This window comes from Hesperophylax consimilis, chromosome 14, assembly GCF_061612785.1.
Source record: "Hesperophylax consimilis isolate HC1 chromosome 14, BYU_Hcon_1.0, whole genome shotgun sequence".
Classification (NCBI taxonomy): Eukaryota; Metazoa; Arthropoda; class Insecta; order Trichoptera; family Limnephilidae; genus Hesperophylax; species Hesperophylax consimilis.
In genome coordinates, this window is record NC_142849.1 from 19048644 (window position 1) to 19070574 (window position 21931).

General features: G+C 32.5%; 1 protein-coding gene across 1 annotated transcript in view; it reads right to left on the reverse strand.

Moving 5' to 3' along the window:
* Root (ciliary rootlet coiled-coil, rootletin) overlaps positions 1 to 21931 on the reverse strand; it is an 89929-nt gene that overhangs the window by 47450 nt on the left and 20548 nt on the right. Inside the window, exons 2-5 of the mRNA XM_089639582.1 lie at positions 8084 to 8200; positions 6106 to 6273; positions 4846 to 5096; positions 1095 to 1260 (exon numbers count right to left, since the gene is read on the reverse strand). Of these exons, the coding sequence (XP_089495708.1) occupies positions 1095 to 1260; positions 4846 to 5096; positions 6106 to 6258 (570 nt within the window). The 5' untranslated portion in view covers positions 6259 to 6273; positions 8084 to 8200. The remainder of the gene's footprint in view (positions 1 to 1094; positions 1261 to 4845; positions 5097 to 6105; positions 6274 to 8083; positions 8201 to 21931) is intronic.

A 21931-nucleotide genomic window follows, 5' to 3' on the forward strand; every position in this document is an offset into this window, starting at 1 on the left:
ACTTTTCCAATCAATAGCTACATACGGTATCGTGGGATGGGGAGGCTGTGCAGCTTCAATTATTAATCCCATGATCTTAATTCAAAAACTGCTACTAAGGATTATATAATGTCACCCATCTCACCCTTCAGACCCACTTTTTAAAAAATTCGCAATCCTAGACATTAGACAATTATACGTTAAGACAATTCTTATACACATAAGGAAAAATGATTTAACACTCAAAACTCAACACAATATTTGCACCCGCTACTCAACACACCAAAAATGTAAAATTCCTCCAACAAAAACAGCCTTCGCCCAGCGACAGTTCTCTTATATAGCGCCTAAAATGTTCAACTTATTGAGTATTGATATTAAGACATCGAAAACTGATGATCTTTATGCCATTAGTGTACAGAACTGGTTATTTGCTCAAGGAAGGAAATATTATAAAGAATGCCTTACAACTTAATAGTGTTCTTATTTTTCGAGTAAAAATTTTATCTCTAAATTAACTTTCAACAAAAACTTTATATTACGCTGATGCGATTATTTTTATTTTTATTTTCTATTATCCCTAGCATTATCTATTATTTTTATTTGTATCCTACCTTATTTTTATTTTTATCTTTATGTTTACAAGATTCACCTACTCCAATTCCTTTCCTGTATGTGATCATGTACATAATATTATATATTCAGTATTGGTTATTTATGAAGGGAAAGAACTATTTTAAAGAATACCTGACATCATTAAATAAGTTCATTTGCTTTATTATTCTTTTTTTTCATTTTAATTCTGTTTAAAATTTCTTTTTAAAATAATTATTTAATTTATCTTTATTTTCATCGCTTTCTTATTTTCAGTTAAACCTATTTAACCTATACCTATTTTACTACTGAATGAATCATGTATTACATGTATATAATTATACACACATTTCGACTACCATAATACGGACATGTGTCTAGTGTGGTAGTCGAAAAGCATGTAAAAAACCTGTATCCTAATATATTTTTATGAATAAAGAAAATTTAAAAAAAAAAATTAAAAAAAGTGTTTTTTTCGCGTGTAAAAAACACTGTTGAACGGAAAAGTATTTAATTTTCACCTGTTCTTCATCCTTCCACTCATCTTCCTTGATAATCATTTCTTCGCGAAGCCCCTCCCAGTCGGTTGTCAGTTTCTGGAGGTCGTTGGTGAGAGCCTCGTTGATTTGATGAGATTCTTCCAGCTGCTCACGGAGAGAACAGTTGATTTGGACGAACTTTTCACATCTAAAACACAAAGAATATGTTTTAAATTAACAGGGAAGTAATTAATGGAGTGAAGCACAAGGTTTGTCTGTTTAGCAGGTTTTTTTTCAATTCGATCTTGTGTTTGGTTTTACAATTACGGAGAGTTTATTTTATTGTTTGTACAAGATTACTTTTAATTGAGCATCCTTTTCCATCAATGAAATGGGTCAAATTTATGACAGCACTGGAGATAATATATAATGGAATGGTTTGATTATAGTTAGGCTTTTTTTAATGTAACATCTCGTAAGAGTCACATTTTCCAAAGCTATATAGCCAATGGCTTCACCTGAGGAATGTTCTGAGGTGAAGGAAAAAGAAGTACCTACATACATAGGTGAAGTTAATAATGGTGATTGGGGAAGAACTATTCAGATCTGGTTACTGTGGTATCCTAGATATAGAGTAAATTTAAGAGGTTATTCATAGATGGCACTGGTAACAGCAGAGCTGTTGATAATGCGTGGATTGAGACATAGATAAATACGATTGCTAGCCCAAGGGATTGCAGGGCCAAGGGGGGCAAGAATCATTACTACCGCCTGTTAATTAAGGACACTGGCCTAATAGCTGTCCAAGCTCCATTATTATCTATCAGTGAGATACCGGGAGTTACAAACAGTTATAACCCAATTAACTTATACTGCAATAGTAATATGTAACAATTAATCCTTGGCTATGATTCCGGAGATAAAGGATCAAATCCTGGCATGCGTAAGTAAATTTTATTTTAATGATTTTTGTTATTTCACAATTTATTAATTTACAATGATATATATTTTAATTGCAGCAAGAGTAGAAGATACTTTCAGTATCGCCCTGGTGAAAGACCACCATTCAGAATAGAAACTTTGCTTGAAATGGCTTTGGCCGTGTTCGATGACCAGATCTAAATAGCCAGGTACTTCCTTCCCCTCCCCACTACATTGAGCCTTGCAACATACCCCAATTGGGGATGCCATACTCACACTGAGTCCAGACGGTTGGGAGCAGATGGGACTGTTGTGCAGTGCTCACATATAAATTTAAAAAGTAAAACAATTAAAGCTTTTCAATTCTATTGAAAATTTCATAATGGAGAAAGAAGTTTTGAACCGTTTTGGCCCATAGCTTCAAAACCCTCACCGCTGTAAAGCTCATATGAAAGGTTTGTCTTTTCAAGATTTTAGATCAACTTTCAGATAATAATAATAATAATAATGATTTATTGTCTTCTTTTCTTATTAACACATAGATATAATGATATCCTCACTGGGATCTCCCGTGCTGAGGATGTCATTTACATATTATAATTTAATTATAAGAAATTAATATTACAACAAAGTATAATGTAGTATATATATTTTTTTTAAGTAATTTTAAAATAAGTAAGGTACTGTTTTTTGGTATAGTTCAGTTGATTCTGTTTTAGTCTGTGTTTGATTTCAGTAAATTTTCTATTTCAGATCTACCTATGTTAAGTATCCAGCTTTTTATTTCAGATTTAAATGTTAAAGTGTTGAGGTTTTTGAGTGTGAGTGGTATTTTGTTGTAGAGTTTAATACTGTGATATAAGAAGCTTTTTTGCCCAAAAGTTGTATTTGTAATTATTTGTTGGATAAGTTTTTGATTATGAGATCTAGTGTTTCTATTGTACGTGTTTGTTGTTATTTCTTGTGTTTTGTGTTTATGAATGTAAATGAGTATAGTTTTAGAATATAGTTGTTTAATAGACATGATGTTAAGATTGGTGAAGATTTCGTTAGTGCTAGTTCTTACAGGAACTTTCAGTATAATTTTCATTATGGCTTTTTGAGATTTGATAAGTGGATTTAGTATGTTTTTATTTGCACTGCCCCATCCGATAATACCGTATTCTAACAGTGATTGGCAGAGAGCCATGTAGATTTTGATTAAGTCTTTTTTAATGAGCACATTCCTGATAGTTTTGAAAAAATAACTAAGTTTTTTAATTTTATTATCTAAATAGCTAATGTGATTGGTCCATTTTAAATTCCCATCTATTTTTAGACCTAGATACGTTATATGGTCAACATTTTCTAATGAGGGACAATTACAATGCTCATTTAAGTGATGCGGGCTATGAATTTTCAAGTTATGGTTTTCTTCAGAGTTTTTTGTATTTTTTATTTTGAAAGTGATGAATTTGGTTTTATTAGCATTTAGTGTAAGTGAATAGTAGTCTAGCCATTTTTTAATCCTGTTTAGTGTGTCTTCTGCTTTCTTAAATGTTTCTGTCCAATTATTCCCATTTATAAGGAGAACAGTATCATCCGCAAAACTTATGATTTCTCCGTCACATTCTATGTGGCATAGATCATTAATGTATATTAGGAACAGAATCGGACCCAGAATACTTCCTTGAGGCACCCCGCATTTGACATCAATACACTCACTGGTTATGTTGTTAAGTTTCACAGTTTGCTTTCTATTTCCCATGTAGCTTTTAAAGAATATCAGTTCATTATCAGTGATCCCTATGTTAACTAGTTTTTCAAAAAGATGTTGGTGATTTATTGTGTCGAAGGCTTTAGAAAGGTCGAGAAATACTCCAATGCATTTTTTATGTGAATCTAGAGAATTTTTAATATATTCAATTACTAAAGCTATGGCGTTGGATGTTCCTAGATTTTTTCTGAAACCAAATTGTTTTGGTGATAATAGTTTATTTGATTCTAGGTAATCGATGAGTTGAGTTTTAACTGTTATTTCTAAGATTTTAGATAATGTGTTCAGGATTGTGATTGGTCTGTAGTTATTGATATCTGTACGATTTCCTGATTTAAAGATTGGTGTAATAGTCCCTATTTTGAGTTGTGATGGAAATCTGCTTTCCGTAATAGATTTGTTTATTAGAAAGAGTATCGGTTCGGTAATTTCATCTTGTATAAATTTTAATGTTTTCATTGTGATTTCATCACTACCAGATGAAGATGTTGGTTTGAATTTAGAAAATATTAGTATTAGTTCTTGTTTAGTGATTTGTTTTAGAGCAAATTTAAACCTTTGTGGATTTGGGTGTTTGTTTATTTTTGGGTTATAGTGTTGGGGTTTGGTTATTTTATTCGCTAAGTTCGAGCCTATGTTTGCAAAAAAGTTGTTTGTGTAGTTAATTAGTTGATGTACGTTTTTGTTGAGCGAGAGTGTGCCGTTCTCTGTGTTGATTTCTTCCAATGGGTTTGCTTTGTTTTGATTTGTGTAGGTGATTTCTTTAATTATTTGCCAGAGAAGTTTTGGATTATTATTGGATTGATGAATTTTAGATCTGTAGTAATTTTGTTTGGCCGATTTAGTAAGATTGGAGCAGATGTTTCTATAATTTTTGTAAAATAGTTTTAAGGAAAGGTCGTATGGATAGTTTTTTACTTGCTGATGGAGCTTGTCTCTTTTTCTTATACATTTTAGTAGGCCAGGTGTGATCCATGCTTTTTTGATAATTTTATTGTGTGAATATGTGTAAGTTTTTATTGAGGTGTGGTTATGTATTTTTAATTGCAATAGTTTAATAAATAATTTCCAAGCATCTTCAAGATAAATTCATCAATTTCAAAACTTATTTCTTACTTCCTTCTCTCTTCATCCAGCCTTCTCAATGCTGTCTCCAGATCATGTATCCTCTCCTCCCTGGCCTCCCGTAGGTGCTGCTGTGCCTGCTCCAGTGCCGAGGAGACGCCCGAGGGTGGGCAGCTCCCCCCCATTGAGGGGGGCGCTCCACTCACCCCGGGGCACTTGGGGGCCCTGTAGGTGTCAGGTTGCGAGGGCGTCTCCATCATGTGGTCTTCGAGATCCGTGCAGCGCTTCTTGTATTGAAGCACCTACAAGATTTGAAACATGAGCTGCGTATCAATATTAAGGTTTTGTTTTATTACATACTACTAAGCTCCAAGAATTAGAAGCTCTTAAGGGAGAAGAAATTAAAGAGGGCTTTTGTCTGAAGCAGGATGCCAGAACTATTTTTTTACATGGTATCCATGGTGTGACAATCACAATCTCTAATTGTCGGCTACTACCAAAAGTTACACACGTAGGTAATGTAAGGTATGTACGTACTCAAAAAGTGTGTACATACGTTTAAAAAATGGTGTGTTCTAGTTGTGGAGGATGATATATCATGTTTTTAAGTACATGCGTGTTTGTTGGTAAAAAGTTTTTAAACCTTAGCCTCCGGTAGAGGAATAAAAGAAGTATTAAACATAGTCGGGGACGCCCGAGGAAGACAAAGCACGATCAAGTGAACCTAATACTTGAATCAGACTATTTCAAGAGTCTGAATGGGATAATGTGTGATGTGAATGAAGCAAGAAGTGTGTGTCAATACAGAGTAGTTTGGCGGTGCATCCTCTTTGCCTACCCCTGCGAGAAACGGCATGATGGTTTTTATTAACTAGTTACTTATGGAATATATTATATTTTTCATTTTTGGTATTCTAACTCGCGAACCCGTGATAAATCAAGGAATATTATAATTCCAACTTTAAATAAGAAAATTGAAATAAATTTCTGTTCAAATATATTACGTAGGTATAGGTACAGGAAGGTAGCTACTTTATCGCATGCCTGAATTTTTCACACAGTCAGTTCCAATTTTAAAAAGGACACTTAAATTCATAGTAAATCCGAGTTCAAGGGTTCACCGAATCAGAGTTACCGACAGATGCACACAAACCAAAATTAGTATATTTAACGATGTGTGACTTTCAAGACCGACTTTTAAGGTATTTCCCATTAATTATTCCGGACAGATGAAATAGCTGGCTATATAATAGTTTTTTCTTCTGGTGGTCACTCTGGAGTGACCACCAGAAAAGAGTAGGTTATAGTTACCTTGGCCTGCAGCCTGGCCACCAGGGCCGCCTGGTCGTGATGCGCGCGCCTGTAGGCGTCCAGACGCCGCCTGTAGCCCGCCTCGCGCACCCGCCCCTGTCCCAGCCCGTCTGGTGTGCCGGGAGGACTGTCGTCAGAGCGTAGAGAATCCATCTTACTGACTGGCGCCTGTACGAAAACAACATTGTATTCTGTACAAATGGTCACCAACTTATCGTCTTTATTGGCAGGGTAAAACAGGGATAAGCCCAAAATCAATGCAAAATCGTTCCCTATGGCTTGTCAACACTGTGCCAGTATTTAATAACAATAGTAATTTTTATTCCAGGATGTGGGGAGGTTAGTACAACTCCATACAGTTAATCATATTGATAGAATAATAGACAATGAATTTATAAAAATACAAGTAAATATAAAAATAAACAATTATTTAGGGCATGGTCTTGAGTGAGTTCGGGCCCAGCGCACACTCAGGAATAGCGCTTGGTGCAGTCACCACCGTGTTGTCGGAGGCCATTAGCCACATCCTGGCTCCAGTGACCTGGAGTCTCGACAGCCCGGCAAATCCATTCAGTCCTAGTTCCGTAAACATCGTCGATGGGTTGATATATCTTTTGTATCCAAATATAATTCTGCAGGCGATATTATATTGGCTTCGGAGTCGTTCCTTCCAGCTGATTTGGTAATGACACCGTGAATGCATATAACAATGTTTTTTTAACATTATTGCTGCTTTTGTTGAATCTGAAGGCAATCATATTATAGTAAATAGTAACTAGAACGTCTAGTAGAATTTGTACCCACTGGCACTACGCGGACAGACCGCTTTAGTAAGCAATTAGTAGGTAGCTTTTTAGTTGACTGGAACAGGATTTATTCAATTTTTTCGTTCGAGTAGTCCCTTCACTAATATTTACCTTAATAGTATTTTTTTAATATTAGCAATCTAGTACACCCAAAAGTCATGAGCTGCCACTGGTTTAAAGGTCATTTTTATGTAGCCAAAAACTGGTTTGAGAATAAAAATAAAATATTATTAGTCTTGTCGAATTCCGCTGCACGCTTAACAGGCAAAAAAATATCAACAGCACTTGGTTTCAACCTAATTATTACAAGAAATAACTCTTTATGTGGTGGGAGATGGTAAAAGATGCATAAAGTTCCATTTTTTCTCAATCAAAGTTAGGTTTGAAGGTTAGGAATTATGCACAAATTATTGAAATAACCCAAACTAAACCATGAAAACCTATTTCGTGCATGTTTATTAAACCTCCGACCTAAATAGTTGTCTCCATTCGATATCAAGTGTTGTTTTTTAAATAACCTTTGCATGCAGCGGAATTCGACAAGTTTACCAAAATATTAACCATTAAAATAGTATTTTGCATATTTACGTAAATATATGATTACCCACTCTCACTTTTATTGTCCTTTTCTCACTGACGTATGTAAATATTTCACAAAAATCTTAACAGATGTCTCTATTAGTTCAATAGGAACTGACCAATTAATTGAATAACTAAATAAAGTCCTATTCAAGTTCTGTTATTATATCATTATAGGCTAATTGCTTGACAGAACTCGAATAATAACAGAACTTGAAAAAATCTTTCACATAACTTGAAAATAAACTTCGAAATTTGAAGAATTGTTCATATTCTCCGAAGCAATCCGTTCTTAAATTATCATTGACAAATATATTAGTGTGAACCATCTTCAGGTTGTTTTAATAAGATTTTTTATTGAATCACTAAAATGGGCAATCACTGTCATTATGGGCAACCACTATGATTTAAGGGAATTATTTTGCTTCGAGTAATGTTAGGCAACAAACCTAGTTACTGTTGTTCGTTTGAAGTTATTGATTATTACGTTTAGAATATTATTATTCTTGAGTCCCACTACCAGGAGGCAGGGGAAGTGGCCTCCTCAAATTAAGGAATGGGGAGGGGAAGGATAAGACAGGGGTGATTGTTACCTGTGGCAAGGGAGGTTTGGGCTCCGGCCTCCCCTTGCTGAGGGCCGCAGGCCTCCTGCTGGCCGAGATGCCCCGGGCGCTGCGGGGCGTCAAAAGGGCCTCCCTAGTTCCAGGAATCTGGAACAAAACAAACGGTTTTACTCGATGTTCCAAAACTCATCGGACAAGTGGTAAAATGGTGAGTATACATCACATTTGGAATCGATTTTGTGGTACAACTTTTTCATTTGAGCTTTCGTTTTCGTATAAATAAAGTCCAAATTTGGAATTTTTATGTCTAATTTGAATAAAATTGGTCGCTAGGGGGTAAAATAATATCAGCTTTTTTTGTTAATATGACAACCGAAATGCTCAAATCTAAAAAACAAGTATTTTGGGATTCTCAGTTTGATACCGTTCGTCTAAAATACTTGTTAGTGGTGTTTTTATCGACTATTATACATAGTGTCCGGAAACTCTTAGTACAAACGGGAAACTGAAGCAGAAAACCAAAAACAAACTTTTTGTTTTTTGATCTAGCATTTCAACTTTTTTTCCTTATTTTTACGACAAACAAATTTGGTTTGGAGCAATATCTACGATTCGATGTATTTTAAAAAACATTTAACAGCTGATATTAACCACCTAGCGACCTATTTTTTTTCAAATTCGACAAAAAAATTCAACTTCCGACTCGATTTACACTAACAATTAATTTTACAAAAAATGTTAAAAAAATACACAAAAAGGAATCACAAATCACAAAACAGATTTTCCATAGTAATTTAGGAATAATGAATGGTTTTCTTTGATGAGAAAATATGTTTGGAACAAAAGAATGTTACAAAATAAGGGTGGGCTTTTTCTTTTAAGATTTCTTGCGTATTTGCATTATTTGATGCCCGTTTTAGTAAACCAAATTAATTTTAACTGTTCGTTTATTATTTATTGACGGGAAAATAAATAAAACAAGTACGAAAATCGATGGTAATTGATTTTTAAATATTGTTCCAAATCTAGAGCTTCGCTTATGAAATGAATTAACCAAGATAAGTAAAACAAATACAATAACGAGATTTAAAAATGGGTAGCAATAATAATGGATATTTTTTATATAACCTGGAAAACCACTTTCTTTTCCCTCCTTCGACAAATCCCGCCGTGGGAATATGAGCTGCATCCACTCATATGAATTGTTCCTTGCATATTCATAATTTAATAGTATCCGTGCATCTAATATACCCGCACTTATTACTTTTTCAATTAAGAACAAAGTTATGTAAATACACACTCTAATAGCAAACAATAAAGCAAACTTGTGAAAAATTTTTTTTTAGCTAAATTTAATTATTTTTGAAATCCTTCAATCAACTGCGTTAAAATCCTTGATATTTATTACACATCACATTATACATGAAGAATTTTACTATTGAATACCAGTTTAACAAAATAACTACGATTAACTATCTCAAGATTATCTCAGAAAAATCTCTACGTAAAATGTATGCAACACAACGTTAAAAGCTTGAAAAGGATTAACGTAAAATGAAGTAAAGCTCTCTTGCTCGAGTGGCCAAATCTACAAAGCAAAAGGCTGTATCCAGGCAACCCAATCTGAGGGAAATCAAAAGCTACTCGAAAATTTAGCAACCACAACTTTAGCGATTAGCCTAACTAATTATTGTCGCTTCGCACTCCTCGGATCAATACTAAACTTAGATAGTTGGGATTATATTTATCTATCAAGCTAGAGAAGGAGTTATTTGTGTTGTTGTATTGTTGACTAACTAACTGCCTGAGTAAGGAGTTATCTCATGTATTTTCATTATAGCCCATCGCAGAAGTTTTATAGTTCTTTAATTCATTGATAACAGTTTATTTCATGCGTTATTGACTAAATTAAAAATATTTCTGCCTAAAGAGATGATGTAGTTTGAATATAGTCACATATTAAAGGTTTTCTTTAATTCACAGATAACAGTTTATTACATGCGTTATTGACTAAACTTATAATATTTCTGCCTAAAGAGGTGATGTAGTTTGAATATAGTCGCGTATTTAAGGTCTTCTTTAATTCACCGATAACAGTTTATTTCATGCGTTATTGACTAAATTTATAATTCTTTTGTCTAAAGAGATGATGTAGTTTGAATATAGTCGCGTATTTATAGTTTTCTTTAACTCACCGATCTTCAGAATCTTAAGGTCTTTAGGTGGAGGCACTTCAAAAAACTCTTTCTCGTAATTTTCGTAAATAATTGGATGATTAATATTTCCAAAAATAAGCGGGATATATACAAAAAAACAAAAAAACTCTATTACATGGTTCTCGTAAATAATGGGATGCTTTAATATTTCCAAAAATAAACGGAATATATAAAAAGAAACAAAAAAACTCTCTTACATAGTTGTCGTGAATAATGGTATGCTTTAATATTTCCAAAAATAAGCGGGATATATAAAAAGAAACAAAAAAACTCTCTTAACATAGTTGTCATGAATAATGGGATGCTTTAATATTTCCAAAAATAAGCGGGATATGTACAAAGAAACAAAAAAAACTCACTCTAAGGCTAGCATTACACTTGTAAGTTTTTTCGTAAATTTACGACTTCTAGCCAATGGGCGCATTGGATTTTCAAAATGCAAGATGCCCATTGGCTAGAAGTCGTAAATTTACGAAAAAACTTGCAAGTGTAATGCTAGCCAAACTCTCTTAAATAGTTCTCGTAAATAATGGGATCTTTATTTCCAAGGACACGCGAGATATATAAAAAAGACATATATGTATTCAAAGAAACTAAAAAACACATCAACTCTCTTACATACTACTCGTAAATAATGGGATGCTTTAATGTTTCCAAGGGTAAGCGGGATATATATACAAAGGCTAGATGATGGGTGATAGGATATAAGATATAATATAGAAATTTTGGAAAATAGCTGACTACCAAAGAGGCTGAACTAATTCCCTGCACCCCACCGAGATCTGTGTTTGTTACTTACTTCGGTAAAGCTCCCAAACTTAAAATATCCAATGACATAACATAAATACCCTCACAGGTAAATAATTACCTGATAAATGCAGAATACACACTTATCAGGTAAGAACTTACTTAAATAATGTAATCTTCCCAGACAGATGATGCAGGTGACACATATACCAGATTAGCCTCTCAATCTGTTATCGTACATTGAACTGTCGACAGCGATAAAGTAAACACGTAGGTACCTACTTTCCAGTTTGAAATAAATACTCACATACCAGCACATTTCCGATAGTTTTTTTAACAGTTCAGCTCAGTTGACAGTGAAATTGCAGTCAACCGATTTAGGTCACCCCGAAATGGGTCAGCAATCTTTCAAGTAAACAGTTGACTGTTATGATAAAGAAGTTAATATTATAAAACAAAATGTTGGATTATTGAAACCTGTCTTTCTTTCTCACCAACAAATCGTATAACAGAAAGAGAGGTTACAAATGGGTTACAACGAAATTTTCGATGCTATTTTATATAAAATATTAGGTACATGTCCTTACGGCAATACACATCTATTAAATTTGGTTTTAAAATTAACTTTTTTAATATGGGTTAGTCCGTCCTAAGGATTCGACAGAATCAAATATAATTATTATAAATCAAATTCGAAGTCAGAGGAATTTGACAAACTGACTTCACGTAGGTACTTCAATGCCATTTTACAATTCTATATATTTATTTGGAACACATGACGGTTATTGACAGTATTAGAATAAAATGTAAAGAAATGAGAATTATAAGATTATATAAGTTAACGAGAGAAAAGAATATACATTAGACATAGAAACAAAAACAAACAAGTAAAAAATATCAAAATATGCACTGCTAAAATGTTTAATCAGTACAAATGTATATTTTGATAGAGGCATATTAAAAATATCAGCTAACATTACATAGAGTTACCAGGGGTGTGTAATCTATTTAAAACAAAATTGTTCCCTGAAACCGTAGTATCAGGGCCGGCCTCGCCAGTACCAAGTTGCCAAGGCACCAAAACACTGATAATACCTACTGTCCACAGTCCTAACACATTCCCCTTGAGAATATTTTTCATGTAAACGGCGCTACATAAAAATATAAATCATTCGAATATTATTCATTACAGTGATCACTGATCACCTGCCTAGACGTCTACATTTGGTTCAGGGCCGGCCTTGCGTATTATGATTGTTACAATAATACATATGTACTACGGAACCTTGATCTAATGGTAGGAACAAGAAAATGAATCATCATCAAATTATAATTTACAATTTAACTTATTTTTTAAAATTACTCCAAAGAGAAAGAACTGGAAATGATTCCAAGTTGTTTAACAATGCTTTCAAAGATAAAAAAGAATGTCCGTAAGTTTCTGCCCTAGAGACTCAAAAACTACTGGAACGATTTCATTGAATTTTCAAAGTTTGTTCTTATTAGTGCCAGGAGTGTTTTAGAGGGTGGTTATTGGTAGAAAATGACGGAGACGTCCGAAGAAGACGTGGCACAATCAAGTGAACACAAATACTTATTTTTTACTGTAATATTATTCCCACCTTTAAAATACACCCAGTTCTCAGGTACAGTAGAATTAACAACCTCAAAACTTTACTCAAAACCATTCATAGCTCCGAACAACGCCGGGGTCACGTGAGAAAGAAGGTGATATAAACATAATATGTATCTAACCTCGACTTTGTGCAAAAACGTGAAATCCGTTTGATATGATACCCCTGTCTTAGCAAATAGATTACAATCGTAATCATGCAGACGACAGATGAGAATGCTGTGTTTGTCCTACCGTTGGTGATCTGAGGAACTATTCTCCCGCCCTTGACATGACAATAGGTGCCCACTGTGCCCAGCATTTGGATATGGTTTTCCGCATGTCCAAACATCTTAAAAATTGACTCCTCACAACATCCCTAAATTTGACAGGCCCTCATAAAAAAAATCTTTTTGAAATGAGAGTGAAATAGTAGCCATAGAAATGTGACTTGTACGTAAAACCTAATCAGTATTTTTACATGCCTTGTAGCATTGACGGTCTTAGATAAAAATTCAATTGTAAACTCGGCAGTAGGATTACAAATGTACATACATATATCAGTGTAACCTCAAAAAAATAAAACAAAACAATTACAATGGAAGAAAGAGGTTATTAATGATAAATCAAAGTGATTGATTCTATTGACGTCAAGAGACGGCCACTCCTTATCAGAATATAGATTCATTGTTCAATTAAGCATTTTCCAGAATTCTGAAAAATAAGACAAAATATAAATTCAATTTCAGTTGTATGGCATAAATTACCGCATTATTATATTAGTCCGCCTTTATACTATCACGTGTGAAATGCTGTCCAATTTTCAAGATGCCAAAGCTCACCACGATTAAGAGGAAGCTACAAGCCAAAAATGTGTATATTCTTGGTATACATTATATTGTAGGTAATAGGCATTAAAATCACTTGAAAAACGGAGTCTAGAAACGTTCGATTTCAAGCACAAAACTGATTTGTATTTATTTTGTAAATAATTTTATAAGAAAGCAAAAAAGTGAAATAAAGTGAAATTGTCACAGATAATCATAGCTATTATACTGTATTTTAAGTTGTTTCCTTTACGCGTTCATACATTTCTATTGAAAAAAATATATATATATATATTTTTAGTAGTTTACATTTATATTGTTTATTGAGTAATTTATTATTTTATTGGTATTCTACTCAAGCGAAACGATAGGAAAACCTAAAATTTATATAAAGCATATTTTTGGTATTCATAATGTACACCAATTCGTTATAAAGATTAATCAAAATAGTGATTTAACAATAAGCTTCGCCTTGTGTTTGTCCTGAGACAAACAAGCAGACTTTCTGCAGTTATTTGGTTCCATGGTAAAGGCCGCTGCAGACTGTTCGTCGGCCCAAGTACTTACTGAAGCCACTGCGTCCAACCTTTTCTTAAGCCCCCGCATACCCAATTTCTACCGATTTATAACAAGTTTCTCGTTAGCTCTTTAAGTTTTAAAGTTCCAAAAAATACATGTTATTTTTTAAGATAATGTCTATACATTTGTTATGCATAAACGTTAATTGTATGAAATTCCCCCGATAGAAAAAAATAGTAAGGTAGGCTCCAAAAATTATTTAAAAGCCGTTTTGTTCTGTTATTTAATATGTTATAGGCATGGAAAAAATCACAACGTATCTTTAAATGCAACTAAAGCATTTGCCAAGAGATTTTTGCTCTATTTCAAACAAGTCGTGTTTCATTAAATATTTTCGTAATTTTCGCTTAATTATTATCGTTTTTTTATACTAGCGCGCTCCCTCTAACATTCGTATTTACATATCTCCCTTTCAAACCATCTACGGAACCTTAAAAAGAACGGCTGCGTGGCCATTTTCACAAAACTTAAATTTGGATTTGAGGACAAAATACAAGAATAAACTAAATAATTATTTTTGTAATTAAAAGGTATAGCAAATATCTAGTACAGATACGTGCTAGTTTATTTGTGTTTCAAATTATAAAATACAGGGAGTCCGGGGGTAAAGTGCGCTAACTTAGTGAGGTGATTCTACATGATGGTAGAAGTATAAAAGGATAACAACTTTTTTCGAAATTCCAATGTTGGTATCCCAATACAAAAATATTTTTCCATGGAAGAATATTTATTTTGCCTTAAAACAATTCAACTTTCCAACATAAAAACTTTCGTAAAAAGTTATTTATCCTTTTTACTTTACTTTTCTACCATCTTGTAGAATCACCCCGCGTACAGAACATTAAAGAAAAATATTTTTCACAGTTTTACACGCAGCTCAGGCAATGATCTGTGACTTAATGATTATTATTTAAAAATATAAATGTGAAATAATCTAAATTATAAAAACCCATTTTGATGGACTTCAATTTAAATTACAAAGGACTGTTTTAGGTTAGAACGCAAATCTCCGGAATATAAATTTGATCTTTCGACCTTAAAAATTATTTTTTATTTCACCTTATTTTTTTAAATTTTATGTTTCAAAATATTTACATAGTAGTAAACTTGGTATGAAAAATGCCGCGCACCGTTCCTGCCTATTTATTGCTCGATCCTTTCACAAATATTTTCTTAAAAAAACATCTACTGGGCAAACCAATCTATAACGGCCTTAAGAATAAAAATTCTTTTAAAAATATAAATATTTATTTACTAGCTCAGACCCGTGAAAATTTTAGGATTTGTGACGCGGAAAGTATTTAGGAAAAAATATATATTTGACTTAAAAAATTGAATAACTTGAAAAATTATGACCATCTTTCAAATGAAATTATAAAAATACAAGACGCGTTATATTCGTATTATCAAATAAAAAATGTAGAAAAGTTAATTTCACATTTTTGCTTTTGGGAACAAATCATATGGTCTCGTAGAAAGCGTTGTGTCTCTCTTACTGTCATGGTGAGAAATATAATCTAAACCATGTTAGAAAGAGAAAACACCATGCTTTACATTCGCAAAATGTTAAACATTACGAAAAAATATATGAATCTTTGTAAGAACATTTGTAATACGTTTGTTTAAGAAAATGCAGGTGTTTTTATTTTTTATTAGTAATTATGGTTTTTACGTTTAAAAACGCAAAATGATCATTTAATTTTTTTTTATATTTGTTTTTCAAATTTTATATTGAATAAAAATTGTTTATTTCTAATAATAACATTTGAAAGCATATCTCGTCACCTTTCTAAAACATTTTTTAGTTTTAGGATACGTTCAGAAATATTCCATTAATTTTGATTCTATTGCAAAGCGGAAATACTCCGATATTCTGAGAGAATATTCCAGAGGCTTGAAGGGTTAAAAATCAAAATCATTATTGATTAAGGATTCTAAAATTATTCAACACAAAGAAATTATCTTAGCGATACAAAAAAAACAACTTAATATTATAATCTCGTTTTATCTATGAGCTAGTTATTATTTGTTTATAAATAAAATATGAATTAATGTTTTCAACTTCAGAAGATAAGAGTTAATGGTATTATTAAAATACATATAATCACATTAAAATAATCGGTTACTTATAAACAATTATTAAAACTTAAACAATACATTTTTATCAAGTGTGATAGCGCCCAATGGACTTGTGAATGATTCTTACTTGAAAACTGCGAGAAGAAAATAAAAGATGTACCTTACTGAAATATTAAAAAATATATTTTAAGTGCCTACTTATTTTGATGATGGCTTTAATTGTATTGTGGTTGCAGTAGGCGTAAGTGGGACATTCAAGCCTCTCCGGTTGGCGCTTAACGTGTATATTCTTGGTATACCTTATATTGTAGGTAAAAGCCATTAAAATCACTAGACAAACGGAGTCTAGAAACGTTTGATTTCAAGCACAAAACTGGTTTTTATTTATTTTGTAAATAATTTTATAAGAAAGCAAAAAATTGAATCAAGTGAAACTGTCACAGATAATCTTAGCTATAACACTATTTTTTTAAAGTTGTTTCCTTTACGCGTTCATACATTTGTATCGAAAAAAAATATTTTTTAGTAGTTTACATTTATATTTTTTATTGAGTAATTTATTTTTTTATTTGTATTCTACTCAAGCGAAACGACAGGAAAACCTTCAATTTATCTAAAGCATATCTTTTGGTGTTCATAATGTACACCAATTCGTTATAAAGATTAATAAAAATAGATGATTTGGCATTAATCTTCGCCTTAACTGAGGCGCCATTTTTGCTAAGCCATATTCGTTAAGATCGCTTCTGCATCAGTGTCCAAGAAAATGATCCATATTTTTAATTTATCATATTTTTACAAGCTTATATTTGAGCCAACGCGGCGCGTGGTTCGAGTAAATTTTTTTACGCCCCTCGTCAAAACTTATAGGTTAACACTGTTATCAATAATATTAGGATGATTTATATTTTTGTGTAGTGCCGTTTTTGTGAACAGGGGCGATGTGTTAGGTTAGGTGTTAGGCATTATCAGCGCATTGCCTTGACAATTTGGTGCCCGGAGCGTACTGCTTCAATTGCGCCAGCATAGGGCCAACCCTGCTGTGTAGTAATCAAACCCTCAACTTCCTGATTTATAAGAAAATGCGTAGACCGTAGAGCTTCTAAAATTTCTTAAAAAACAATTGACTTGTAAACAATTTTCTGTGAACACTCTGAACAAAACACGGTTTCTAATTTTCTCTTATTTAATTAATCAAGAACAAAATTTCCTCTGAGAAAACCATGTATTTTATTTCAAATAATTTTTTTTACAATAAGGAACTCCAGTGAAAAGTATTAAATAAAAGTATATTCATATAGATCTATAAACTGATTTTGAATATATAAGTTTTATTATTTATTATTAAACTTAGAAATGATAAATCTTCATTTAAAAACGAATAAAACACCATCATAGTTTGATTTGGTGGATCTGGATAATAATAATAATTGGATGATTTGTATAGCGCCGTTTTTGTGCAAAATCACCTCAAGGGCGCTGTACAAACCTATAATACATCTCTACAATGTTATTACTTAACTATTTATGGAGATAATATACAGTACAATACTTACTTGGTAGGTCACTTGCGATTAACACTTAATTAACATTATCTAATTGTTTATTAGCGAAATTTAGATACAGGATCTCTTGATTCTGTCATGGTCCGACACCACAACCAGTCTACGTGAGTTATATAGCTATGGTCTACAGTTTATTTTTCTTTCGTAGTAAAAACCAGTAAATTGTTGGTTGTAAAATAACATTCTCGAATTCTATACAAATTATAGCGCTGGTTGAAAAAAAGTTGGCTTTTTGAGACCGGTGACTGGTAACGTCACACGTCACTACCATAGATTTGGTGCTATTTTGGGAAAATTAAAACTTTGAAAATTATTTTAACCACATATTAAACTAAGTATAACAATAAAAAATAACTTAAATGTTAGAAGGTCGTATTGATAAAAAAATAGGATGGAGATACTGATTCTTTTCTCAGCCTTTCTTTAGGGAGGTAAGTACCATACATTGAAAAAGAAAAATTCGGATAAGAAAATCCAAATAAAAACGATGGATTCACATTTGAAAAAAGAATCTTTACTGAACCACAGTCAAAGTTAGCCATCTACGCAAGGTAATGCTTGTTTAAATAATAAAGTGGAATAACAAAACAATTAGGTGGTGTTTTATTTATATATAACTACTTACTAATTAATAAAACTTATATATTCAGAATCATATTTTATTGTGTCTGTATAAATATATAGTATTTTTCATTGGAGTTCATTATTGTAATTATCAAAAAGATCCCGATAATAACATAATTTTGCGTTGGATTACATTTCTCGCACATTCATTTTAATATTATAATATTTGTATTTCAGTAGTGCTTAGGTATGTTTTACGACATCTTGAATCTATGCACGATTGAGTTTTGAATATCAAACATAATCCCTCTCATAATAGATAGTACGAAGGGTTAAGAACAGGCTAGTAGAAAACGTTACACATAATCGTAATGCGTATACCGGACGTAATACCGCAGTATTAGTGGCAGACAGATTTTTAAATTGCCAGACCCTCAGGATTAGGGACGTGTTACTATTGTATTAAGACGGAGATCACGGACTTTGTTAAAAATCTGATTGATTTGACCAAAATCGATCGGTCGCGCAATGAAAATTTAAAAAAACAGTAACACCTATTGGCAGCACTATCAGAGGAATATTTTAAACCGAAATTGACCAAAGTAAATACGGAACGCATAATCAAATTGGCCAAATTTCAAACAATTTAAAGCAGACCGGATCAATGACATCGAAAATGTCATCCGAAGAAACGTGAAGTTAGCAACTAAACGCTAAATGCAAAAGTGACCATATTTTTGAGAATTGGAACGAAGTGGTGACAATCTAAAAATGTCTTGCATGATTATTATAATAAAAAATATTTTAACCCGAGCAGTATACGGCCCTTCTCTCCGTATAAATATTGTTAAAAACAAGAGTGGACTTTGGAACCGGAATTAAGAATAATTGAAGCATTTTTTTTAATAATGATATCATATAATTTGTTTCGTTTTCGTTTCGCATGTAGGTTGTTTTGTTATTGGTAATCAATAACAAATTATTGTTTCATCAGAAATAATTCATCCTATGCTATTTTTTGTAGCTTTCGCCAACAAACTGAGTGACAAAAAACGCGGCTGAGCGTTTTACTGAGCTTAAGAAAAAGTTGGCGCCTAAGAGTATCCATGTTTGGCACTATGGAGGAAGTATATTATGCGAGAAGAGAGTTTTATTGCGAAAACTGAAGCCATTTTCCTCGATAAACCTGGAGAAAATAATATATTCGTTTTCCCTCATGGTTGGCTCTATAAGTTCCAAGGTTCGTAGAAAATTTATTGTTAAATACGTTTTCTACGAACCTTGTAAAAATTCGCCTTTAATGCGGTTCGAACTCGCAACTTTAATTACAAATGTTATACATACAAAAAATAAGCATATTTGTGGTTTATGGTTACATAAAATAAAATACATAGGTACGTACATATTTATAACTATTTTATTAAAATTATGTCAGCTACTATAAAAGTATTATTTTCAGTTTTGTGTCTGTATCTCTGGTTCAGTGAACTCTGGAACAACTCCGATTTGCTTAGAATTTAAGTGTAATGTCTACCTGTCTACCGGTCTCGAAACGACCGTGTCATAAACTTTTCTTTTTTTGGTTTAAATTTAATGTTGTTATTATTTGAAGTTTACATAATATGTATTTTTTTTAAATGATATTATTGTAAAGCTGCACATCTTGATACAGGAATGCCCTAGTGAGATGTGCATAGTATGTTTTTTTATGTAAAAACTATTGTTTGAATAAATAAATTTTAAAAATTAAATATTTAAAAAAAAAAATTTAAAAAAAAAAAAAAAAAAATTCAAAATTGGAACTGTTTGCTTGAACAAATTCAGTAAAGCCACAAAGTACCTATATAATATAATAAAAACATAATATATTTAACAGAAAAATATTTTAATTGGCATTTTCAAAATTGGAAGTGCTTTGATGTTTGATGATATATTTAGATGAGACCACACGAAGCAAAAAAAATAGTTCCACTTTTTACCTCCAATCGAATTTGACCTCCAACGCTCTAACACCGAACGACCGGAAACTACCAATCCAGTCTCCGCGCACTGCTACTCAAATGCAAACCGTCTAAGTCTTTATTTCTTAATATTGTTCATCAGACTCGATTTCATTGGCCTTTCATTAATTTCAGACCATAGCATTCATAATACGATCATACATGTTATAAATCATGGAGGAAGGAAGGGAGAATAGGTGGTTATATGATAATTTCCTACGAGACTTTTCTCACTAACTTCGGGGACAGAAGCCTGGGGTGCAGGGGGGGAATTTAAAATTGACACGCCCATTCATCGCGATACATTTGGCAAGTGTTAATCGAATCAGCAATAGATGGCGCTAAATAATTTAAGCATTAAAAAACAATTAAATCATCAATATAGTCAAATGTGCCAACCCTTTGGAATAACAATGTTCCATCTAACAATCCAAAGGTATGCGATTGTGACCTCTAAATTAACTTTCTTCAAAGCCTATTACCGCATAACATTGCTGTACAAAGGAGTGTCTACAAAACGAACAGAACACGTGGCAGAAACGCGAGCTATTTATTATTTAAAAAAAAACAACAATAAAAATACTTTCACTTGAAAAATAATGCTATCCCTAGTTTTTAACATTCTTCTTTACGATTTTTACAAAATTTCATACAGCATTTCACCGTTTAAAGTAAAAAATAACACTTTATAGATTGTGAACGAACAGTCTGAAGTCTCTCACGCCGAACGGCGAATTCATACTTGGCTAGTAAGCCACGCACAAATGTGCCCGGTTGAGTTTGTTTGATGTGATGTGCCCAGTTGCCCAAGTGCCATCTCCATATACGACCAACCGACACTACAATGTACCTAAACTTCATACTACATCAGCACAAAGACGATACATCTACCGAGCCCCTAAAATCTTCAACCTTCATGCATCTCTCACATTCCTTATCCAATTTTCTTAGTTAAATTTTCACATAAACATTTGTAACTAAATCTGAATTGTATAATTATTATTATCAATCATAAATAAATTAAACCTGTAAACTTCACCCGCCATAACACAGACATCCCTAGTATGTCGGGTGAAATAATACAAAAAAATGTATTTACTGTACAATTTTTTTTTCATTAATTCATTTTTTTTATAAAATTGATGTCAATGTTTTCTGCTTGACCATAAATAAAAATTTTACCAAAACATTTGAGCATTGCATCATTTTAATTGCGTCTGGAGACTAAATTCAGGGAAAACGGTGACACAGTTATCATTTCATTGTCACTGCGATTAAACGAATGCATCAACAGTCTGGGAACTTTGGATTGCCATCAAAATATTCAACAAAGCTTGACATGGTTGACTTTTCAGGCGGCATCAGAGGAACTGATGCTACGTGTTTTTTTTAATTTATTATTTTTCTGTTAAGATATTTTGTCGACTGGAAACACTCGTTACAGTTTTTAACCAAAACATTTCAAATTTCGAACTTTCCAAGAATGTGACGGAAAAGGAATAACGTAGTAACGTAGTTAAAGTCTGTGGGCGGCCAAAAAAGTAACTAAAGACGCCATATTTATTTTTATTATTCGTCTATCAAAATATTTTCATCAGGATGGTGTCAAAATTTTTGTTATCCGGACCGTTTTTCATTTCGTCTCTCTGTACATTTGTTTGTACGTTCAGTTTCCTTTTCAAGATGGTT